Below are 20,748 nucleotides of genomic sequence, written 5' to 3'. Positions count from 1 at the left end.
TTGATCCCTCCAAAGTTGCGGCTGTGTATCTCGAGATTGACATTTGACGTGCATAGAATTTGTCTAACTGTATTTTTCCCTTTGCCCGAATGTTTGCCTCTTGTCTCGGCCTTAGCCGTAAAAATTATTGATCTTGAAACTCGGAACTTGGCGGGAGTTTCGGATGGAGGCCGTGGCTGACTGGCTTTATTATGGAAAGAATATGGCAGGGCCAAAACATTAATTGATTTTCGTTTTGTTCTGAGCCAAGCAATTATTGAATTTCGTTTGGTTCTGTGTCAATAAATTGATTGATATAACAATTGTTACGATCCAAGATATGTCGGAATATAATTTTGAAGGTTATATATCTAAGAATATACAAATTTTTGATAAAAATAAAATGAGTTTATTTAAGAGGTTTGTAATACAAATAGTTTTATAGATATTTAAACTTTTTGAGAAGTATGTCAGATAGTACTTATATACTTCTTAACCATTTCAGATGAATTTGCAGAAGCTCCCAACTATTTATTTGCATATGCTATTATATAATCTTGTAATTAAATTTAATTACAAATCAGCTTCCCAAATAAATATTAAAAGAAGCCATCATATTTACTACTATTCTTTTTCTGTCCATTGTTAATCATAAAACAAAAGACTTAGGCAACAAACTTGGCCATGAAAGCTTCCCTTCAAAGTAGATGACAAAGTTCAAGACAATCCCAAGATAAATTTTTATTAACTGGCATGAGTCACGCACGCAAAAAGAAATAAAAAAAACAAAAACAAAATATTTGATATAAAAAATGTGATCAACATGCATATAAAATATTTTTGCGAAATAAAAAACGCAAGTTAATTCCAGTAAAGAAAAAAACAGACGCCACACAAATAAGGAGAATGACTGTGGCTCGAAAGGGGGAGGAAGATGCGGCGGTAGATGAAAAACAAATCATGAGGCATAAACATGACCAACTATTCAGACGGATACGGCGGAGGCGACGGGGAAAGTACCCACAAGACCATCTCCGTAGTAATAGTGACGCAGTGGCATTTGGTCAACACGGTGATGAAGCGGCTCTTGTTTATGCTAATGCCAGTGCCAGCCAACACTGATACCAACTTTAAAATGAGATTGACAATGCCGCAGACCGAAGACTTGAATACCCTTGAATTAGGGGTTTAAATACAGACTTCATTTTAAATCTATGACGATATTTGTGCTTTAAAATAATAAAAATAAAGTTAATTTTGCATTGATGAAATTCAGCTCAAATGTCAGTAGTTCTTAAAGATCGATTTAAATTAAATGTATTGCCTAAAACAACCATGCTATCCCTCTAAGATTATCTTAGCTCTTCTAAATTATGATAATACCCATTGACAGGGTAGCGAATCAACAAAAAATCACAACAACTTCTGTTGTGGCAAAAAAGTCGTGAGCAAAAACACAAAAATTCACACAACACACGGCAACCTGTGAGCGCTGCTCGGAGCTTTCATTTTCGAAGCGATACCGTTAACTGCACATGAACAACAACAATATTAGCAGCGGCAGTAGCGTCAGCAATACCAACAATCAACCAAAACAACAACAATAGCAAGTGCCAAAGAGGAAATGCAACAACTACATACCATATATATTTTTGAAGCACGAACCATGAGCAACATGTTGCTGGCGGAACTGTAAATTGCTGCAACATGTTTACGAGGCGGAATAACAGGAAAAAATGTTTAAATTTTTGTTAAGTAGGTCAAGTTGTATGCGACCGCGAGAGAGAGAGAGCAGGTAATAGTCAAGAAGAGAGGGAGAACAGCTTCGAACAGGTATGATCGTCGAACTAGAACTAAAAAAAATTAGCAAGATGACTTATAATTTTAAATATAAATATTTAAAAAAGTTATCACTTTTATTTGTCTATAGCTTATAAGTAATAAAAAATGTATAAAATATAACATTAAATAAAACATAGACCTCCTTTCCAGGTTTTGTAAAGATGTCAAAATTATAATAAAATAAAATATATATTCTTGAAAATCAAACAATTTTAAGTAACATTGCAATTTAAAAGCAAACGCAGTTATCGACGTTTCACCAATATAAACAAACTTAGCCCTGACTTTGAACTGACTCGAACTGACCTCGACCACCTGCTGCAACATGTTGGCTGGATCGCTTCGAGCATGTTGCGGGATACTGAGCGCTCTCCGGCGTTGAGTTTCGAACGTGATTTGTATCTTTGTATCTGCGCTGCTCGAATCGCTGCCGGCGTCGACGTCGGCGTCGCCGTTGAACTTCTTGGTTCGGAAATTTCTTTTCGTGTTGCGCCTGCGCACAGTTGGCTTTCTATCGTTGACGTCTGCGGATTTGTGCGCACGTTTCTGCGTTTTTTTCGATTCGATTCGCGGTTCGGTTCGATTTGATTGTGGACGTGGACTTATTCCTCCTCTTCGCACACACATATACACAAAAAAAAAAAAAACGAACACAGATACAGTGGCGAACATGTGAAGTGGCAATAATCGAAAGAGCAAGCAACAGAAATTAGAACAAACCCACAGCAAAAATACAAAAGAAAGAAAGAAAAAATTTTACTATGTTTAAAATGCGGCTAAAAAATTGTGAAAATGGTTGACAAAAAGTTAAAGAAATTGTCAAATACATTCCAAATCCGACAACTACAAAATTCCCAACAAAGTGCTAAGTGAAGAAAAACAGTGCAATACAAAGGAAATACGCTTAACAAAAAGTTAAAATTCAAAACAAATACAAAACAAAATATCCAAACTAAATAAATATTATTACACATGCTAAATACTCCCAAAAAACGCTGTTGTAAATATTTTAACCCGGAAATCAGCTGCGTTGACCCATTGTATATACTGCAAAAACAAAAGTATCCAATAAAAGCCAAGAGTATTGGAAAGCAATCTAAATTAAACCACTACCCATTACGGAACTATCATCCCGAATTGCAAGGTTGCAATTTATATCTATATCCCACACATAATAAACAATCTACTCGTACTACTACCCGTTCATTATTTTATGCATAGTTTTATGTCTTCCTCCCATTGTTTTTGTGAGTATACAAAAATCTTATTATTTTTTATTTTTTATCTTCCACATTTTTACTTTGCCCGCATTTGGTATTGGTTTTTATTTTGTTCTCTCTTGGTGTTTGGCCTATTGTTTATTTTACCTGCACTGCTTTAAATGTTTCAAAATCGATCCAATAATATCATCAAGAATTATAAACGACAACCAATTAAAGGATTTTTAATTACACCCCAAGGATTGTTAAATATAAACTGAACACGGATTATCGCAAACAAAAACTCAAGCGGAAAACTCCAGCAAAAAACTGCCAAAAGACGTTGATACATTTTAGAATATATTTTTCAAAATGTCAATTAGCTGAAGCTGCAATTTCGTAACAGTAAGTAATGAATGAATCTCCTACCCCAAAAACCTAAGCCAGAGCAAAGCCAAACAAACCGAAATGCCTCAAGTCAACGGCCCCGCGAATAAGAAGAATATTCTCAATTCTGGCTTATAAACAAATCAGGCAAAAGTCATTGACCGAAATCGTTTCCGATATGTTCGTATATTACTCACCTGTTATGAAATACAAATAGACGGCCTATAGACAGGCAGGTGGATCGTGGACGGGGGGATGTAGAATAAGGGGGACCAGCCTGGAGGGCTCTACTTATGACAATTGTGAAATTCACATGCCACTAATGGGTAGTGACAAGACATCCCGAGATGGATACAATGCTAATTAGAACTGGGAACGGAATTCGGAGCTAAGTTCACTCAGCGAGGTGAAGAAACTACTGCAAAAATATATTCTCATTAGTCTTCTTAGCATTAGATCCATTATGCTCTATCTAGAGGACTGAATTATAGACTTTGGAACTACCTTACTAATTTTACTCAATGTTCTTAATATTGCGTTAAAATTTTAAAACCAACAAATTATAGTCAACGTTATTTTATAGCACTCTAGATTCTTCCACGAAATAAAGTAAATTTTCAGAACAAATATTTAAAAAATTTTTTTATTTCGTCTAGTTTAAAATTTTGGGAATTTAACTTTGAAGATTTTTCAGAAAGACTCAGGTAACTCTAGAGTCTTAAATAGACTAGTTGTGGTAGCAAGAAGTTTAATTATCCTTATTTTTGTAAAAAATAAAAAAATAAAAAAATATTAATTAACATCAGGCCGAAACTGTATATAAAAAACAAAAAAATCTAAAAAGGTAAATGTCGATACTGTTATTGTAGGCTAGAAAGGTTAAGCGAATATTTTTAATCACAACCTGAGATTAAAAACAATTTTGATGAACATTTTCATAAATGCACTTTCCCCTAACAAAAATGTTTAACTAAATTTTTTTAGTTGATCGGATTAAACACTCTTTCCGCATTTAAGCCGGATCTTCCCACATGACGTATGCGCAACGTGCAGCCAAAAATCCACAAGCTGTAAAATATAATGATCCCAAAACAATTAAGCGTCTTTAGGCGACCTCAAAACGAACTTCCCCACTGCAGTCGGAAGTAAAAAGTTGTGATTCTCCTCTCTTCGCTTTACAGCTAGCACTTAAATGTTTTTTATATTTTTGGTAAAAAGGCAAGGGAGGGGGAAGTTAAGAGGCGGCAAGGGGAGGGGTTGCTACTGTTGCCAAGCCGTTGGTCGGGCTAAAAATAAATCATAAAACCGTTTGTTTGTCTGACAAAAATGGTCTAAAATACAACAACAATCGGCTGTTAAGAACGGAATGGCAATGGCAGCCAAAAAAAAAATATATGTATACAAAAACTACAGCAACAAAGACAACAACAACAGCAGTAGCGGCTGCTTGTACCGTTAGATGACGCAAAATTACGCTTACTCATTCGGCAAGCGGCACTTCCCCCAAAAACAAAGCAAAGTGGGAGAGATAGAGCGGCACTGGGAGAAATATTGTAAAAAAATCTACAAGTTATACAATTATATTATAACTTGTATTTGTTTTTAATCGGACTAACTTTCAATAATTAATCATGTTAAAAACAATTTTATTCAATATATTTAGTTTGCTGTTTTTGTTGTACAAAGGATAATCTGATAATTGAAGCATTTAAAATAGCTTATGAAATACTTGTAAAAATAAGTAAAATATTTTTTATTTTTAATGTTGCACACATTTTAGTGTTACATTTATTTCCTTAAAATGTACAGCATTTTTATGTATGAAAATGTAGTTTTTTTTCAGTGTAAGCCAAAGCGGGAAGGCATATGAAATTGGCCCAGCAGCAGCAATATCAAGAGCAACAGCAACTCTTTCAGCTGTCTAGCAGCGTCAATGAGCGTAACCAATTCGCTAAGCATTAAGTTGCATTTTGGGTTAAAGATTTTCGTTGCTGTTTCCATATCTTTCTCTCACATTTTCTGATTTTCTTCTTTCGTTTTTAATTGAATTTCAAAATTGAGCTCCCAATCGGCTCCGATTCGATCTTTAATTAAGAGGTGTGCTGGGCGAGCTAAGGAGGTTTTTTCCCGTGAAGACAGAAAATGAGGAGGCGAGCATAACATATCAATTACAAACCGAAATTAAGTTCTTGAGCTTGGCTTAACCATGAGCTTTCAAATAATTACGGTATTGAATTAATAATTTGATGCACTAATTCGGAAAATTCAAAAATTTCGGCTGGAACTAATTTTTAAGCTTTTGTTAATCATTATTTTGATTTTTATATTTTAACACGAGTTTAATTTTTAAGAAAAGAATTAAATCAATTTACAAAATATTTGAATAATAAAAATTTATAGTAATTTAAACCAATTACAAACACAAGAAACAAAAAGTTCCTTTCAATCGGCAATGATGTCGAAGCTTAAACTGACCAATCACCTTTAGTCTGTTAGTCTATTAGCTGATCATAACCCAAGAACCAAAGATGATCAAATAATTTGGCAAATATGTATGTATGAATTCAGAAGTATTTATAGCCTGCCAACTGCTTAGGAGTCTCCCTAGTCCAAAACTTTTATGTTTAATTTGCACATTTAGCTGCACAACAAAAGGAATACAACTACAAATAAAATAAACTACGCAAATATTATTCACAAAGGCAGCGGAGAGAAAAAAGTTCGCTGACCTGGGCAATGCTTTTTTGGACTTGCCAGACATGCTGTCATTGTGGTTGTTGTTATGGTTGCTTTTGCTGCTCTCGGATGACCACAACAAACACACGAAAAATAATAATAATAGAGTCTCGACACGCACACACACACACACACACACACATTTAAATAACAACAAAAAACTAGCTGGAAAAAAGCGACTAAAAATAGTTAAACATCATAAAAAAATTCACAAAAATTTGCATAGTTGTGTTTGCTGGGACTCCAGGGAGTGGATTTGCTGTGTGGAGGGTCCAGTACATCTCAGTTTTTTTTTTTTTTCTCGTATACAGCCTCGGTCATAAAAGTATCGCCAAGCCTTCCTGTGGGGCTTTCAGACTGGCCTTATCGCCAGCTTGTCATCTGGCTTGTTGGACACATGTTGGCCACAAAAAGGGAGTGGAGGCCGTGGAAGCTAACGGCAGTTGTAGTTCCCGACGACCAGGGACTTATGTCGAGGCGAGTCAAGTGCCGACCAGAGCAAATTGTTCTGCCAGAAGTTCATTCATGGCTTAAACAAACAGCGGACGATAAAACCGAGCTGCTCAAAACCACAAGAGTTTAAAGAAAGATTAAACAGATGTGGGGGGGCTAAGATACATGCATGGGGGTAAAGAAGTTAGGAAAGGAATAACCTGTTTACACATGCAAGTTATTTTACGTTTTTTTTTTTATTTTATCAAAATTTATTTAAATTTGTACTATAAATTCTACCTAGAGAAAAAAGATGAAGTAAGAAACCAGTTTATAAACACTAATTTTATCAGAATTTAAAACTAATGTTCTAAAGTATAACAGGTTCTTAAAGTTATGTGGAGCAAACCACAAAAACTATTTCACATTTTCTTCATCATTGTTAGACTAGTAAATTTAAAACCTAATTTACACCTCGAACATCATCGTTCATGTGCATCAGATTGATGAATATAGCCAACTCATTTGATATACAACAGGCAGCTTCACGCCCACCCATTTGCCAAAGATTTCTTGACCATGTTCCTGAATTTACACTTGGCAAAACAATCAAAAAAATGATTGGATATTTAAATATTGGAAATTAAAATTAAAATTAAAAATCAAACTTAAAAGCTATTAAACAACGCTATTTATTACATACAAAACCAAAAAAAAAGATTTTAAAAATTAAATAGGATACTTAAAAAGCACCAAACTTTATTTCGATTTAAAATTTCTTTCTGTGCCCACTTGAGAAAACAAGATTTTAATTGCGTCTGTAGCGAGTTGCTGCGCCTATTTGTTGACCAGTCTGCAGATGGGCTTGGCTCCCCGTCTGCCTTTGGGTTAGTTAGTCATTCTGGAGGGGTCCAATCCAGGAGGGGCATGCCACAATTCACACAGCTCGGCCGTCCTCTATCCACATCCACCATCCAGCACACGTGCCACATGTGCGGTCAAGTGCGCAGCTGCCAAGGAGATGAAGAACTGGAACCAAGAGCACAGAATCAAGAACTTAGAACCAAGCACGTTTCCCACCGCTGCCTTCGCAGTCAGTTTCCCAGTTTTCAGTTTCCAGTTAACCAGTCTGTCGAGTTCTCAGTACCTGAATACTTTGAGTGGAGCAGAATTTTTAATTTTAACTCATTTATTTAATAAGAAAAACATTCTAAAAGGTTCATTTTTTTTGCTCAGCATTTTTTAACTTCTTAAAATGTGGCATTTTATTTATTGTGTGTTCAGCAAGGAACATTAACATGTTTTTTAATTACAGAAAAATTCATTTAAAAATATATTTAAGTGCTGAAGCTCCTTAACTAAATAAATTAAGGACAACTTTTGTAGCAGCACTTGGCCATTTTCTAAAAACTTTGGAAAATAGGTCAGTTACTAAATAAATATAAAAATCAAATTCCAGACTAAGCCCCATTTCTTTAATAACCCAGACAGGCACTCTCAATAGAATATAAATCGGCTTATTTGGGGCTTAAGGAAAAGCACCCAAGAGTATACAAAGTGTGGACTAGCCAACTCAAGTCTTTCGTTTCTCGACTCGTTCGTTTTTCACTGCCAACAATTTGTTGCATCCACATCCGAGTGGGCCAAGATATCTGGGCCAGGGAGAGGGGGAGGGGGGAAGGGGGGAGGAGGAACGGGGCAACCTCACAGCATCGCAAACCTTCAATGACTGATGGTGACCTCAATGCAAGCCACACGTTTCCGAGGCTTTTTTTCGGCTTCTCGGTCTTGGTCAAAGTTTTTTTTTTGTCCACACTGGAAGCTGCAACGTGCGGTTTTTGTTTTTGCGGTTGTAAATTTTGCAATCGAATAATTTTTCATTCGCTTTTTCCAGCGTTCCGCGCCCCCACAGCAGCCCGCGAAAAACACCAATGTCGACCTGATTTTTCTTTTCATTTTCGGGTCCGTGAGGAGGCGGGTGGAAAGTGTTTGCAGCTTGACTTTGGCCAAAACGTTTTGACCTTTGCCGCCGCATCGTGTTCGAACATTTAAACGGAAGTTGATTGCCGCCAAAGGTTAAGACCAATTTCCGTTCAAGTTTTCTAGGAAACGTTAAGAACTCAATTTCCATCTGATCAACAGCTGTTGTTTCGCTTCGTGTTGTTGATGCGGTTTAGAGTTCATTTCGCTGGTCAATTGCTCGGGTCAGACATTTAGTTGCCTGTTAGATCGTTAAGTAAGTTATTTTTTTGTCTTCGACCTGCGATAGTTGGCCGATCATTTGTCTGGGGAATTTTCGAGAGATTGTGAGGGGACTAAACAGATTCTCTGTGATATCACTTTACCACATTGGAGTAACAGATCGATTAGTTAATGGAAGACAGTTTCTTAATTGTTTGTGTATATGGAAGCGGACTTTCTTTATTGAAACAATATTTTCTATATATGGTGCTACTCAAAGCTTAACGCAACATAGACTATATGAAGTTCGTGTCTTAAATCATTTGTTTGGAAAAAGATTCAAAAGTATTTAGTGCATGTAAAAAATAAAATATTAACTTTATAAGCACTAAAAACAATGCACCGCCCCAATTGACGAATAGTATATCTTAAAAAGATAAACCAAACATTTAATAATATTTTACAAGTACGTTTTCTTCACTTTTAATTTAATTATTTAGATAAAAATTTTTATTTTAATTAGTTCCCAATTACAATTAAACTATAACCCGAAATCCAACCCCAGCATTATCAACACATTAAACACGAAAAAAACCAACGGAAAGGTCATAAAATCACTCGGCTGTCAAAAATTCGCACTAATTCGTTCGGAATAACCGTTAAAGGTTTTTAGCCCGGTTGTCTGACATAGCAGTAATTATAATGCCCCCACAGCCGATCTCTGTCGGCTGACATTGTCCATTGTGGAGTCTTCTGACCATTTACAAGCTTAAATTACAATAGAGGCCCATTGTGCGGCGCGCCCCCGCAAATCGTGTGATGGTGTGAGTTCGGGTGTGCTTCCAGCTTTAAGTGTGTGTGTGGGCATTCAAATGCAAACGGAGCAGCGGACCACCGTTACAATGTGGCTCATTAAAAGCAAAATGCTCATGTAGCAGCAACAATAAAACGCCGGCCAAACAAAAATGTGTAAAATCTGACGCGCAGTCAAACAATAACAATAGGGGACTCAGTTTCAGATACAGAATACGGCATCTGAATCGGAATTGGAATGAGAATGAGTGGCGTTTTTGTTTGCCATAAAATATTTCACGCCAATTTCAATTCCCAACGTGTGCTATAAAGGTAGCATGGAATGGTCACTCAGGCTTATGGCGCCCCAATTTACACTTAAAAATAAATTATTCACAAGGGAAACGGTTTGGAATTGCCTTTAGGAGTATTGTAGAATTTGGATAATATTTGCTTTTAGTTTTGAACTCATAAATCACTATAATAACTTATTTAATTTTCAGTCCTTAATTGAATTCTGTTTTTGTTTTCCCTGAGTGTACTGGTTTGCAATCTGAAATTCATAAAATCATAAAACAAGCCTGAAACAACCAAAAAAAATTCCCCGAAACTGTGCCAAAAAAAAAGTTGGTAATGAGAAAGAGCAATGAGCATCCAAAAACTCAACAATTACATTGACAGAGCGAGACAGGGAGAGACCCAAAGAGAGAGAGAGAGAGACAGAAAAGCCGGGCTTCGTGCGATTGGAGGCTTCGGGTTTTAGCCGATCGCGGAAGTATGTCAGCAGGTCTCTCGACGTCTCTCGGTTAACGGTAGTTTTTCTGCCACTGCCTCGGTCGCTGCTCGCCCGATCCTCTGCCGCCACGCTTAGCTGCTTCTGCTTAACTGGCTTGACGCCTACGTCGACGTCGACAGAGGCGCTTCTTCTTATTCCGCTAGCTAAACTCGCAACATGTTGCCAAGTATCCGGGCTATAAATGTTGCCAACGACAGACAACCTGTTGAAAGCGAAATTTTCTCTTTGCAGCTGGACAGTGTCTAGCTTTGATTTCTGCCTCCTCTTCTTCTTCTTCTTCGCCTTCGTCTTCTTCTTTTCTGGCCAAGCCTCGAAATCAAGTTAACTGTTTATGCACAAAAGACTGAGAGGGAAAGAAAGAAAGAGGGGGGTGTTGTTGCTTTACCGTTTCTTTCATTTCATTTCATTCCATTTCGTTTTGTGTTCCAACTAGTTAACCAAATGAACTTATACACTCAACAAAAATATTTTCTTTAATATAGGTTAGCATTTAATAAAAAGTGTAAATTAAATTATTTACCTTCTATGTTATTTTTTAAATGTTTGTATTAATAGCAGTCTTTTTAAAATTCATTGCACCTGATATTTTGAAATAGTAAGATAACAAACTATTTCATATTGATGTGTGTTTAGTTTTACTACAATACATTTCATCCTTTCAATCAAAACTACCTTAAGAAACATTTTTTTCTTGTTATTGCAATTTCTTTCAGTGTGTATAATTGTTGGTGCTTAGTGTGGGCCGACATTGCTTCTTCTTCGCGTAGTTTTTTGGGACTACACCTGTGTGTTTTCATTGGGCTTTCATTGTCACTCTTTCATATGATGAGGCTTCGGTGGAGAACTTCCACTTGGATTCCAATCAAGCGTGCACCATCGAAATACAAATATCGAATACGATCGCACACTCGTAGCCAAATGCGTTCTCTTTCCCACTTTCGTATACCCCTCTCACTCTGTCGCCACCAATTTATATGCTAATTTAACTGATTATTAATGTTTTGACCCAAATACCGCTTGGAAATTATTATTGGCCGATTCTGGTATCGATTTTAGTTTCTTCTTCGCTTTCCTATGCATCTCATGCCGCTGCTTCTTCTTCTTTACGAACATTTAGGCTTATCGAATGTCTTAACTTAATCTCTTTCGTTTGGGGGGCCAAAGAAGGGAGTGGGGAAGCCCCGTGGAAAAATATATTTCTGGTCAACGGGCGGGCCGAACTTTTGTTTAATATTTTCATATTAAAGAATCATTAGTGAGGGCTATCAGTGGGTCGGGATCGATGTGTCAGGTTGTCAGCAAGTGCGGGGAACGGGAAGAACCTGATATTAATTATATATAGAGGTGGGGTCATCTCAGCGGAAGGCTAGTGTAAGCTTAATTGTGATCTAAGATTATGCTTTGTCTAAGGGATTTTCGGGTATTTGGAAGATAGTCTATCTAAGAATGGATCTGTTGGTCAAGCTTAATTTTGATGAATGAAGTTATATTTTAAATGGTACTTGGAGAAATCTCTTTTAAACCTGTTATTAACCAAAACTATTTTTGGTTTTTTTATGAGTTAGGGTCGTATTTAATAAATATATAAGTTTGATTTTGTGGAAAAAAATGTATTGGTATCTTATCGACTAAATTATCTTTGATTAAATATAAATTATTTTGTTAGCTGCTGAGCCCTAAATATGAAATAAAATTAACAATAAATATGTTGTATTTCTTCCTTTTAAACAAATATTATTTAACTCTTGTTTTATTTTCAATGTCCAAGAAGAAAAAATCATTTTAAAATATAAATATATAAAAGTCTTTGAACAAAAAGATTTTTAACCCAAGTATCTCATATGTAGAATATATATATTTATATATAGGTTAAGTTAGTAACATTTTATTAACTCCTTACAAATTAAAAATTCATAACTAAGTATCCCATTTCCGATTTGCACTCCTTTCAGCTAAAACTTGGTCCTTGGATAGCGTTGGATCTTTTAACCCTCGGATCGCCGGAAGATTCGCCTCGATCGCCTGGGTCCACTGACAATGAAGTTTTGCAGCATGAACGGCCCAAGTGAATCGGAAGTTGAGAGCCTGCTGATGAGTCCCTGCTGGGGACCGCCCCAGACGTCCGCCCAGGATCAGTACCTGCTCGACGGGCACAAGCTGCTGCTGGAGCACGACCTGGATTCGCTGCCCAGCGATGCGGACCAGAAGAACTCGCTGGATGTGCTGGACAATCTGCTGCTGAACGGATCGTCGCTGAACGCGCTGTCGGATCTGAAGCCCCTGCCGCCCTTCACCGGCTACACGGGCCACCTGTCCATCAATGGGATCTCCGGCCACCATTACCATGCCATTGCCCAAAGGCTGCCGGATGAGAGCAATAATAACTACATGCAGAGTGCCTACCATGCCCAGAACCAATCGAATGCCACGCAATCGAACGGGGGCAGCAACAGCAACTCCAATTCCAATGAGCACAACATAGTCTCCTCCTCCACCTGCTTGCCCGAAAGTGTCCTGAGTGGGAGTGGCGGCGGAGGAGGCGGTGGCGGAGGCGGAGGCGGAGGAGGCGGAGGAGGCGGAGGCAACGATGCCTGCCTAGCGGATGTCAAGCTCTTCGCCGATAGTCAACTAGATTCTAAGCTTTACTCCGTGGCCGATAGCTGTGTGATGAACGGATCGTCGGGGTCGTCGGCGAACGGCAATGGAGCCGGTCCAAGCATAGCCACACTAACGCCCATCGATCAGGTGGCCGATTCCCTGCACAACTCGGGTGTTCGCATCTACAAGGACCTGACGGAGTATGTGGACATGAACTCCATCGATGATATAGCCGCCATTATTGGGTCCGCCATTGCGGATACCACGGTGCCCAATCAGCTGGACAAGGATGACAACAACGACACGCGGGACAGCTGGATGGATCTGGATGCGTGGATCGATGGCAATTGCATACAGCAGGAGTCGGCCAAGGTGCTGGTCTCGCAACAGGATTCACTGGGCGACTTCATGCTGCCGCACAGTCCACTGCCCATGCATGCCAATAGCTCGACGCTGCAGAGTTTGCTGAGCCACGGCTATATGCCGCTGCTGCAGAATCGCCTGCAGAATGGTCCGCCAAATGTTAACTCCTCGGGAGGAGGAGGAGGATCGAATCCCGGAGCGGGGATCAAGGGGGATCCCCAGGCGCCCACATCTACCTCGTACTGCAACGAACTGGCGGCGGCCACCAGCAGCAGTTGCAGTCCGCCCGGTTCGGTGGTCAGCACCACGGACAACCCGAACGGGCTGATGATCAATCCGCGCTACCTGAGCAACCCAACCAGCAATCAGGCGACGGGGAATCCCCATCAGCATGGTGGCTACACCATGCAAAACTCTGGCCTATCTCTCAAGGATAATGGCCTGTGTTCGCCGGATCTACTGGGCAATTATCCCCATACGACAACGGCCAGCACGACGGGTTCGGAGCTGCGAACTGGAGCGCCCAAGGCCAAGAGATCCCGATCCCAAAAGAAGTCCAACCAGCAGCAGCAGCAGCAGCAGCAACAGCAGCAGCAACAACAACAGCAGCAGGGCGAGGGCGGTGGACCGCCCACAACGCCCCAAATGAGCGCCATTTCCCCGTCCGGTTTTAGCGCCAGTGATCTAAGTGGCCTGCTCGGCAAAGAGAAGCCCGTGCATCGATGCAGCATCTGCAATCGGGGATTCCTCAACAAGTCCAACATCAAGGTGCATCTGCGCACCCACACCGGCGAAAAACCCTTCCGCTGCGATGTCTGCGCCAAGGCCTTTCGCCAGAAGGCGCACCTGCTCAAACATCAACAGATACACAAGAGAATTGGGCGTGACTGACGCTCCTCCACGAGCTTTATGTTATAGCCGAACAACCAGTAGCATCTAACAGGGAGCACTTCCATTACCAGCACAGAAAAATTAGGTTCTATACATTTATTTTCAAATCAAATTTGGTGGAATTGAAGTTGGTTAAAGCTCTGCTTTCCACAGAACTATCAGGTATAGTTTCATGGAAAGTATACATTTTATACTTAACAAATCCGCCAAATTGTTGAACAAATTTAAACTGCAAAATTTCAATCATACCTTTTTTTTCATATCACACAAATTGCCTGCCTCAATAGTTTCAGAAATTTTGTTTAAATATAAAAACAATAGACCAAAGAAATCTCTTGAAAATTTGCCCTAAAAATACATATTTTTCAGGTGATTTCATATTACATATTGTTTTCATATCAATCAAGAATTAGGCAAGGATTGATATTTTTTAAGTTTGTTCAAGTTCTGATATTTTTCTGTGAGGGATGATTCCCGCCTCAATTTGGTAAATTGGGTGCTGGATGGATTTTCCCTGCTTTCTTTGTGTGCGTGTGTGCCAGTGCTTGGCCACGACAATGTCCAAGTATCGTTAAGATCTCGGGGATTGTCCAGCCTATATATAAACAGCATATTTAGTACAATGCCAGCAAGGTCACGCAGTGGCATACACACACTTTTGATATTCGTTGTTGTTGGTTGCTTTTGATCTCTTCGTTTATTCGTAAATTGTGAAAAGTAGATGGTTAGAAAAATGCAGAACAGTATATTTAAAAGCTGTAAAAACTTTTTTGTAGTTAAGTGTTTCACAATTTTCTTAAAAATATTTTTTTTTTTTAAATACATTTATTTTCTGTAGTACCAAAGTTTTAATTGACTAAATTGATTTCTACTTCTAATCCAGTTCAATCAATAATTGCTTTAAGCAGTAAACATTTTGGACCATTATATATCCAAAAAGTTTACTTGTAAAAGGTTAACTTAACATCAACCTACTACCTCCAACCAAGAAAATGAAATTTTGAGCAGTTTAAGGACCACTTTATGGTTTATCATATCGAGTTATTATCATCAGAGACAGCGAAAATCCAAAGAGACCACAAGCAATGTAAGAACAGCGAAGCGTCCAATTGTCATTCTGCAACTGTTGTTCTGTTTTGATGCAGGGACGCGGGCTTCGAGCAAAAAAGGTCCTGGCACAGGTAAATCGCATCTTATATAACACTCTAGACAATAATACCCACTAAGGACGGGAAATGAGCGAAAGTTGTATAAAGTTCTGAATGTTGTCTGTACCTCATTATGTGGAATACTGAAAAAGTGACGCATACAAATTACAATTTAAATTAACACTAATCAAGCAAAAGCAATAACAATTTTAAATTAATTACTTTTAAAATGTACAAAACAATGGAAAAAAGCGTTATATTTAACAATGTCTAGATCTAAGAATTTGTAGCGGGCTTGGCAAAATATTATTCATAATAATCAATTTGCGAAATATGTAACGTTGAAGGAGATAAATCTAAACCGAAATCGATGGAAATGATGCAAATCGTTTAGCAAAGTACTCAAGTAATAAACTCGATTTAATTTAGCCAATATCGTAAAGCGTTGTTAATTTGTTTTTTAAAAAGTTTGTTGCTAAAGTTTTAACGTTAATCTTAACCTTAAACTATGTTCGATATACCCGAAATTATTTATCTTTAACCATTGGACACACTCAGCACCCGAAAAAAAACCAACAACTAAATAAATCATAAACTAGTTTAATTCTTAATTTAAATGTATGTGTAATTTCTATAAACAAGAGACAATATTAATTGTGTTATTTTAGTTATCGTGCAATTTTATTTATTTTTACAAAAGCAAACTTGAATTTTGTTCAACACATTTCGATTTGTAAATATTTATTTCGTAGCTGTAATGCCTAATATTTAATTAATTATATTTAAATAAATTCAAATGTCATTCAAAATGTGCAAAACAAACTAAGCCTACAACTGCCAAGGTGTTCTACTGTATTTTATTTTTTGGGGCCGTGGACTTCCGTGGACTACATGTCGTATGCGTGATGGGTGGAAATTTCGGCATTAGATGGCATCTCAAAGGTAAGTGAGTGACATTTGGGTGTTGCCCCATTGCATATGCCTCACACGCCCCGTGGACCCGCTTTTTAGGTCCCATTAGCAACCTGACAGCGTAGCATTGAGGCACGTTCGCCCACAAACATACAAAAAAAAAAAAAATAAATAAACAAATAAAATGGAGTAGCAGCCACAAAAATATGCGAGCCAAGTCAAGTTGCGACCAAGAAACCAAGCCAAACCAAACTAAACCGAACCAGCCAGTCGGGCAGAATCATTATATTGACCACAAAGAAAGCCAGGCAAAGAAGAAAGAGCCAAAGAAAGACCGAAGCAGCGAAGCAGCGAAGCCCACACAGTTGTAGGGGATATATGTACCTCACAGATACGAGTACGAGTGCGACTTCGACTACAGAAAAAGATACAGATACAGATACAGAGACGGCGACGAAGACGGAGAATGCCATGCATACTGTGCCACTGACCCAATTTCCAGACTCGTTTCCACACAGAACCGCAGCGGATTTGAAATGTTAAGATACTAAGATACTTTGCTCTTTCACCGCAGCGCCCGTCTGGGGGTAGACACCGATATACGAGTATACCTATATATAGTGTACGGTGTGTGTATATATATGCGAAGTGGGGTCTCCAGTTCGCATCCGCATTTCTATGCCGCCGACTCCGAGGAGAGACCTCATCTGCTGGCCCGCCTGCTTCTTGATGTATCTGTAACTCGTTTCTGTATCTTGCGCCTTGTATCTGTGGCACTTAAATTTATGCAACATCATGGCTGCTGTTGCTGTTGCTGTTGCTATTGCTGCTGCTGCTGCTGCTCTTTCTGTGGCTTCGTTTTGTTCTAATCAAACTGTGCTACGTGTTGCGACGCGTCGCCTGTCATGGGTTAAGCTTTTGTTATACTTACGGAAACCGCACTGGAAAAAAATGTAAACAAAAAATATGAAATATATATTTACATTTATGTGGTCATATTTATATTTCATCTTAAATCTTTAAACTAAATTTATTAGTGTTGAGAAATGATAGTTAAATAATTTTAAACAGTTATTTAAATGTTATAAAATATATATATAGAATTCGATTAACTAATAAATACTTAAAAAAATACATTTTTAATTATAAAAATAAAAAAAAAAAAAAAGCTAGATAAACTCAAAAATATTTTTTTAACATTTTATAACACATTTAATATTTATTTAAAGAATAAATGATAAACAACTTAATTTTCAGGTAACTTTTTGCTTACTCCAAATTTCAAGTAAAACTTAATTAAACTTAGTTTTCCAATTTATATTATATTTTAGCCAGGCATTTTAAATTTATATTTTCCCATATATTACTCTTAATAGCTTTCACAAAAATATTTTACATTACAATGATATAACACTTTTTACTCTGGCTTATCGTCGGGCCATTAATTTAGAGATTTTTGCAATTGAGAACTTAATGATGTAATTTGAAATGCATTAGAAACGTAAAAGACAAACTTCTGCGGAATTTCTTTTATCTGGTTTCTTCTCCATTTTGAATTAAACTTTATGTCAATTAAAAGTTATTTTCCACTCTCCCATCTCTTAGTTTTCGGCCACTTAATTGCATCCAGCTAACAATGAGGGTAAGCATGACCCAGATTAAGGTGTCGGCATAGATAATATGAATGATGGGGGAAGGGAATCCTAAGATTGAAGTGCCCAAGATTGAGATGCCTAAGCAGACATTTAGGTTGGCTTAAGCAGCTTTAGAGTGAAATATGGATAAAGATGAAGAGTGAAAAATATACTTCGCAGCATGAAAAGACCAAGAGATTCAAAATAAAAAAAATGTATTTATTATTATTATAGCACAATCTTATTTAAATCTGTTAATTCTGATTCACTTTTTATGGAAGCAAAGTGTATTGTCAATTATAAGACCTAACGGATAATGTAAAATGCAGGCAACACAGCTCTCTACTCGATTACATCCTTATAAAATCGACACGAACTATCTTGTAAATGATCAGCTAGTTTCCTCTCGACCTTTCCCAGCTTGCGGATACCAGTTTTGGAAAATTCAGACTGCAATTTGCTTCAGTTTATTTTTGGCACATGCAGTAGCAAAGGCAGCTACAGAAAACTACTTTTTCCTTCGCTGATTCACTCCCCGATTTGATAGACAACCAGGCCAGCCAGTCTCTTCATACTCTTCGAAAGGATGTTATAAGTTTGTGTATATCTACTTGCTAAATAAATGAAAATTGGAGAAATTATAAAATGGAATAGAATTTAAAATATGAATTTCATCGCTAGAGCAATAAAATTACCATCCTTGTTTTTCAGCTCATGTACTACACATAACAAGTTTGATGACTCATGTGATAATGCCTTTAGATTGGGAAGGGTATGCTTTATTCGCCAGCAAAACATTTTGTATGTGGCTTTGTTTTTTGTGCAAAATAGCAAATCGGGCGTCGGTCGCTTGGACGGTCGTGTCGTGTCGCCGTCGCATATTCATATTGTCCAGCAGTTGCAAGTTGCTGGTTGCTAGTTGCCATTGCCGATGTTGCTGCTGTTGATGTTGCTGTTGTTAGTGTTGCTGCTGCTGCCTTGCTGTTTTGTGCTGTGGCGCAGTTAAAGACACAATGACCTTGGGTGAAAGTTGCTCTCCATTTCTATTTTGTGTGTGTATTGTTGTTTGTTTGTTTTTTTGTGGCCCATTCACTGGCATTGTTGCTGTTCCTGTTGCTGTTGCTGTTGCTTTTGCTATTGCCTCTACCATGCCATTTTTAACACACATATATTGTTATTTTCAACGATTTTGCCTTATTTGCTCTTGTCGCCCCGACTTCTTCCCTTTTTGTTTACGTCCATGATTTGTGTATGTGTTTGAGATTATTTGTAAGGCTTGTGTTTTCCCCCCCACCCTATTGTTGCTATTAGTTTTGATTATTTTTGCTCTTGATTAAGACTTTGATTGATGCACGAGTGGGCGGACGAGGGAGGGCAGGAAGAAGCGCTGCAAAGCAGAACGGAAATGGATCGCGTGCCGGAAGTGAAGTGGTTGAAGATCCTATACTTGGACTTCTTTGGCTTGAGTTTCGCAATTTTCATAATTTATTCACTCAGTAATTTTTCGGTAATTAAAAAATTATATCCATAGCCCAAGTGCAACTTTTGATTTTGCAACAATCACTGCATTTATTCACGCTTCGCCAATCCGCTGACCAAGATTCTAACGAGAATAAATCATGTTTGTAATAGCATTATAATCAATTATTAATATTTAAGTGTTGTTCTGGTTTTATTATTGTTTATTTTTCTTTGTGGCAGCCAACTTTAATTAGCAGCAAAAGCAAACAGTGCACAACGAAAATCTTATGAAATACGTAATTAAACTTGATTATTGTTACGAACCAAAAAATCAGAAGGCAACAAAGTAAATCTTGTAACAAGATCAAAATCAAGAATGCAGCGGATATTCATATTTATTTTGGCGGAAAAGCTAGTTATATATGTTTATAAGTGTGCTTAAAATAATTAATTGCCTTTTCCTGTTAGCATGCAACAAATTTTAAACTATTTGGACCTTCCTTAAAAAGTAATTACGATAAGAAACTTGATTAGTTTTCAATATAACTTAGTTCTTTTGCTCCGAAAAAAACAAGGAATTTTTTTTTTTACAGTTGATTGATTAATATTTTATTAGCCTTAAAAACGATTTTTTATTTAACTGTTTTACTGCATTTTTATATATATATATAATATATACATAAGATAAACATATTTAATAATTAATAATAACAAAAGATTAAATATAAAATAATAGACAAATAGTCCTTCAACATAACATAAGCAAGATTTCAATATAAGTCAAACCATATCACATGCTAGAACTTAGTGCATAATTGAATATCTAGTCACAGGGAAAGTCTTTAAGTTGGAAGAGAAATATTTCACCATTTATTCCGTTTCGTTGTCAAGTTCGTTGTGCATTTTAATGGCACACACGATGGATGGCCTAAAACTGGTTGAGAACGGTTCAAGCCAAAAAATCCAAAACAGACGCGAGACGCGACTGCAATTAATTTACAATGCACAACGGCATCAACTACAGCAACAACAGCAACAAAAACAACAACAACCACAACAGCAGCAGAGACGGCGCGTGATCTATGCGTTCGATGGTCAGTGGAGGTTTTCGAGGGGTTTTCGGGCGGGGAGGTGGCTAACCGACTGGCCAACGACAAGTGACCCCATTTTTATTGGAACCTCTAAACGTGCGTTGTTGCTACCGCTGCCGCTTGTTCTACTTTGAAATTTCACTTTTCAAATCCGAACTCGTGTGTGAGTCGGCAAGCAAAAAAGCAAAAATAATTAATAAGAAAAACATAAAAACGTGCGAGCATGCGTGAGTTCAAAGTTATTTCTTGGCAAGTTCGTTGCCTAAGTCTTTTGAATGCAGTGCAGTGCAAAAAACAGCATAAAAT

At 37.7% G+C, this 20,748-nt stretch overlaps 1 protein-coding gene across 3 annotated transcripts; it reads left to right on the top strand.

The window, feature by feature from the left end:
* Window positions 1-2,189: 2,189 nt before the first annotated feature.
* LOC128252861 (ichor) lies at window positions 2,190-16,162 on the top strand. Of its 3 annotated transcripts, none has more exons than XM_052981008.1 (3): window positions 2,190-3,068; window positions 3,282-3,425; window positions 12,297-16,162. In XM_052981008.1, exon 3 carries the CDS (start codon window positions 12,382-12,384, stop codon window positions 14,194-14,196), a length of 1,815 nt encoding a protein of 604 aa, XP_052836968.1. In that variant the 5' UTR covers window positions 2,190-3,068; window positions 3,282-3,425; window positions 12,297-12,381; the 3' UTR covers window positions 14,197-16,162. The 3 variants fall into 3 exon arrangements, with proteins under 3 accessions (XP_052836968.1, XP_052836969.1, XP_052836971.1); XM_052981009.1 differs by having other exon boundaries at window positions 3,261-3,425; XM_052981011.1 differs by lacking the exon at window positions 3,282-3,425.
* The last annotated feature ends 4,586 nt before the right edge of the window (window positions 16,163-20,748 follow it).

The sequence above is a fragment of the Drosophila gunungcola genome, chromosome 3R, assembly GCF_025200985.1.
Source record: "Drosophila gunungcola strain Sukarami chromosome 3R, Dgunungcola_SK_2, whole genome shotgun sequence".
NCBI classification, from domain to species: Eukaryota; Metazoa; Arthropoda; class Insecta; order Diptera; family Drosophilidae; genus Drosophila; species Drosophila gunungcola.
The sequence above is the reverse complement of the archived record's forward strand: the minus strand, read 5'-3'. Positions and strand labels throughout refer to the sequence as shown.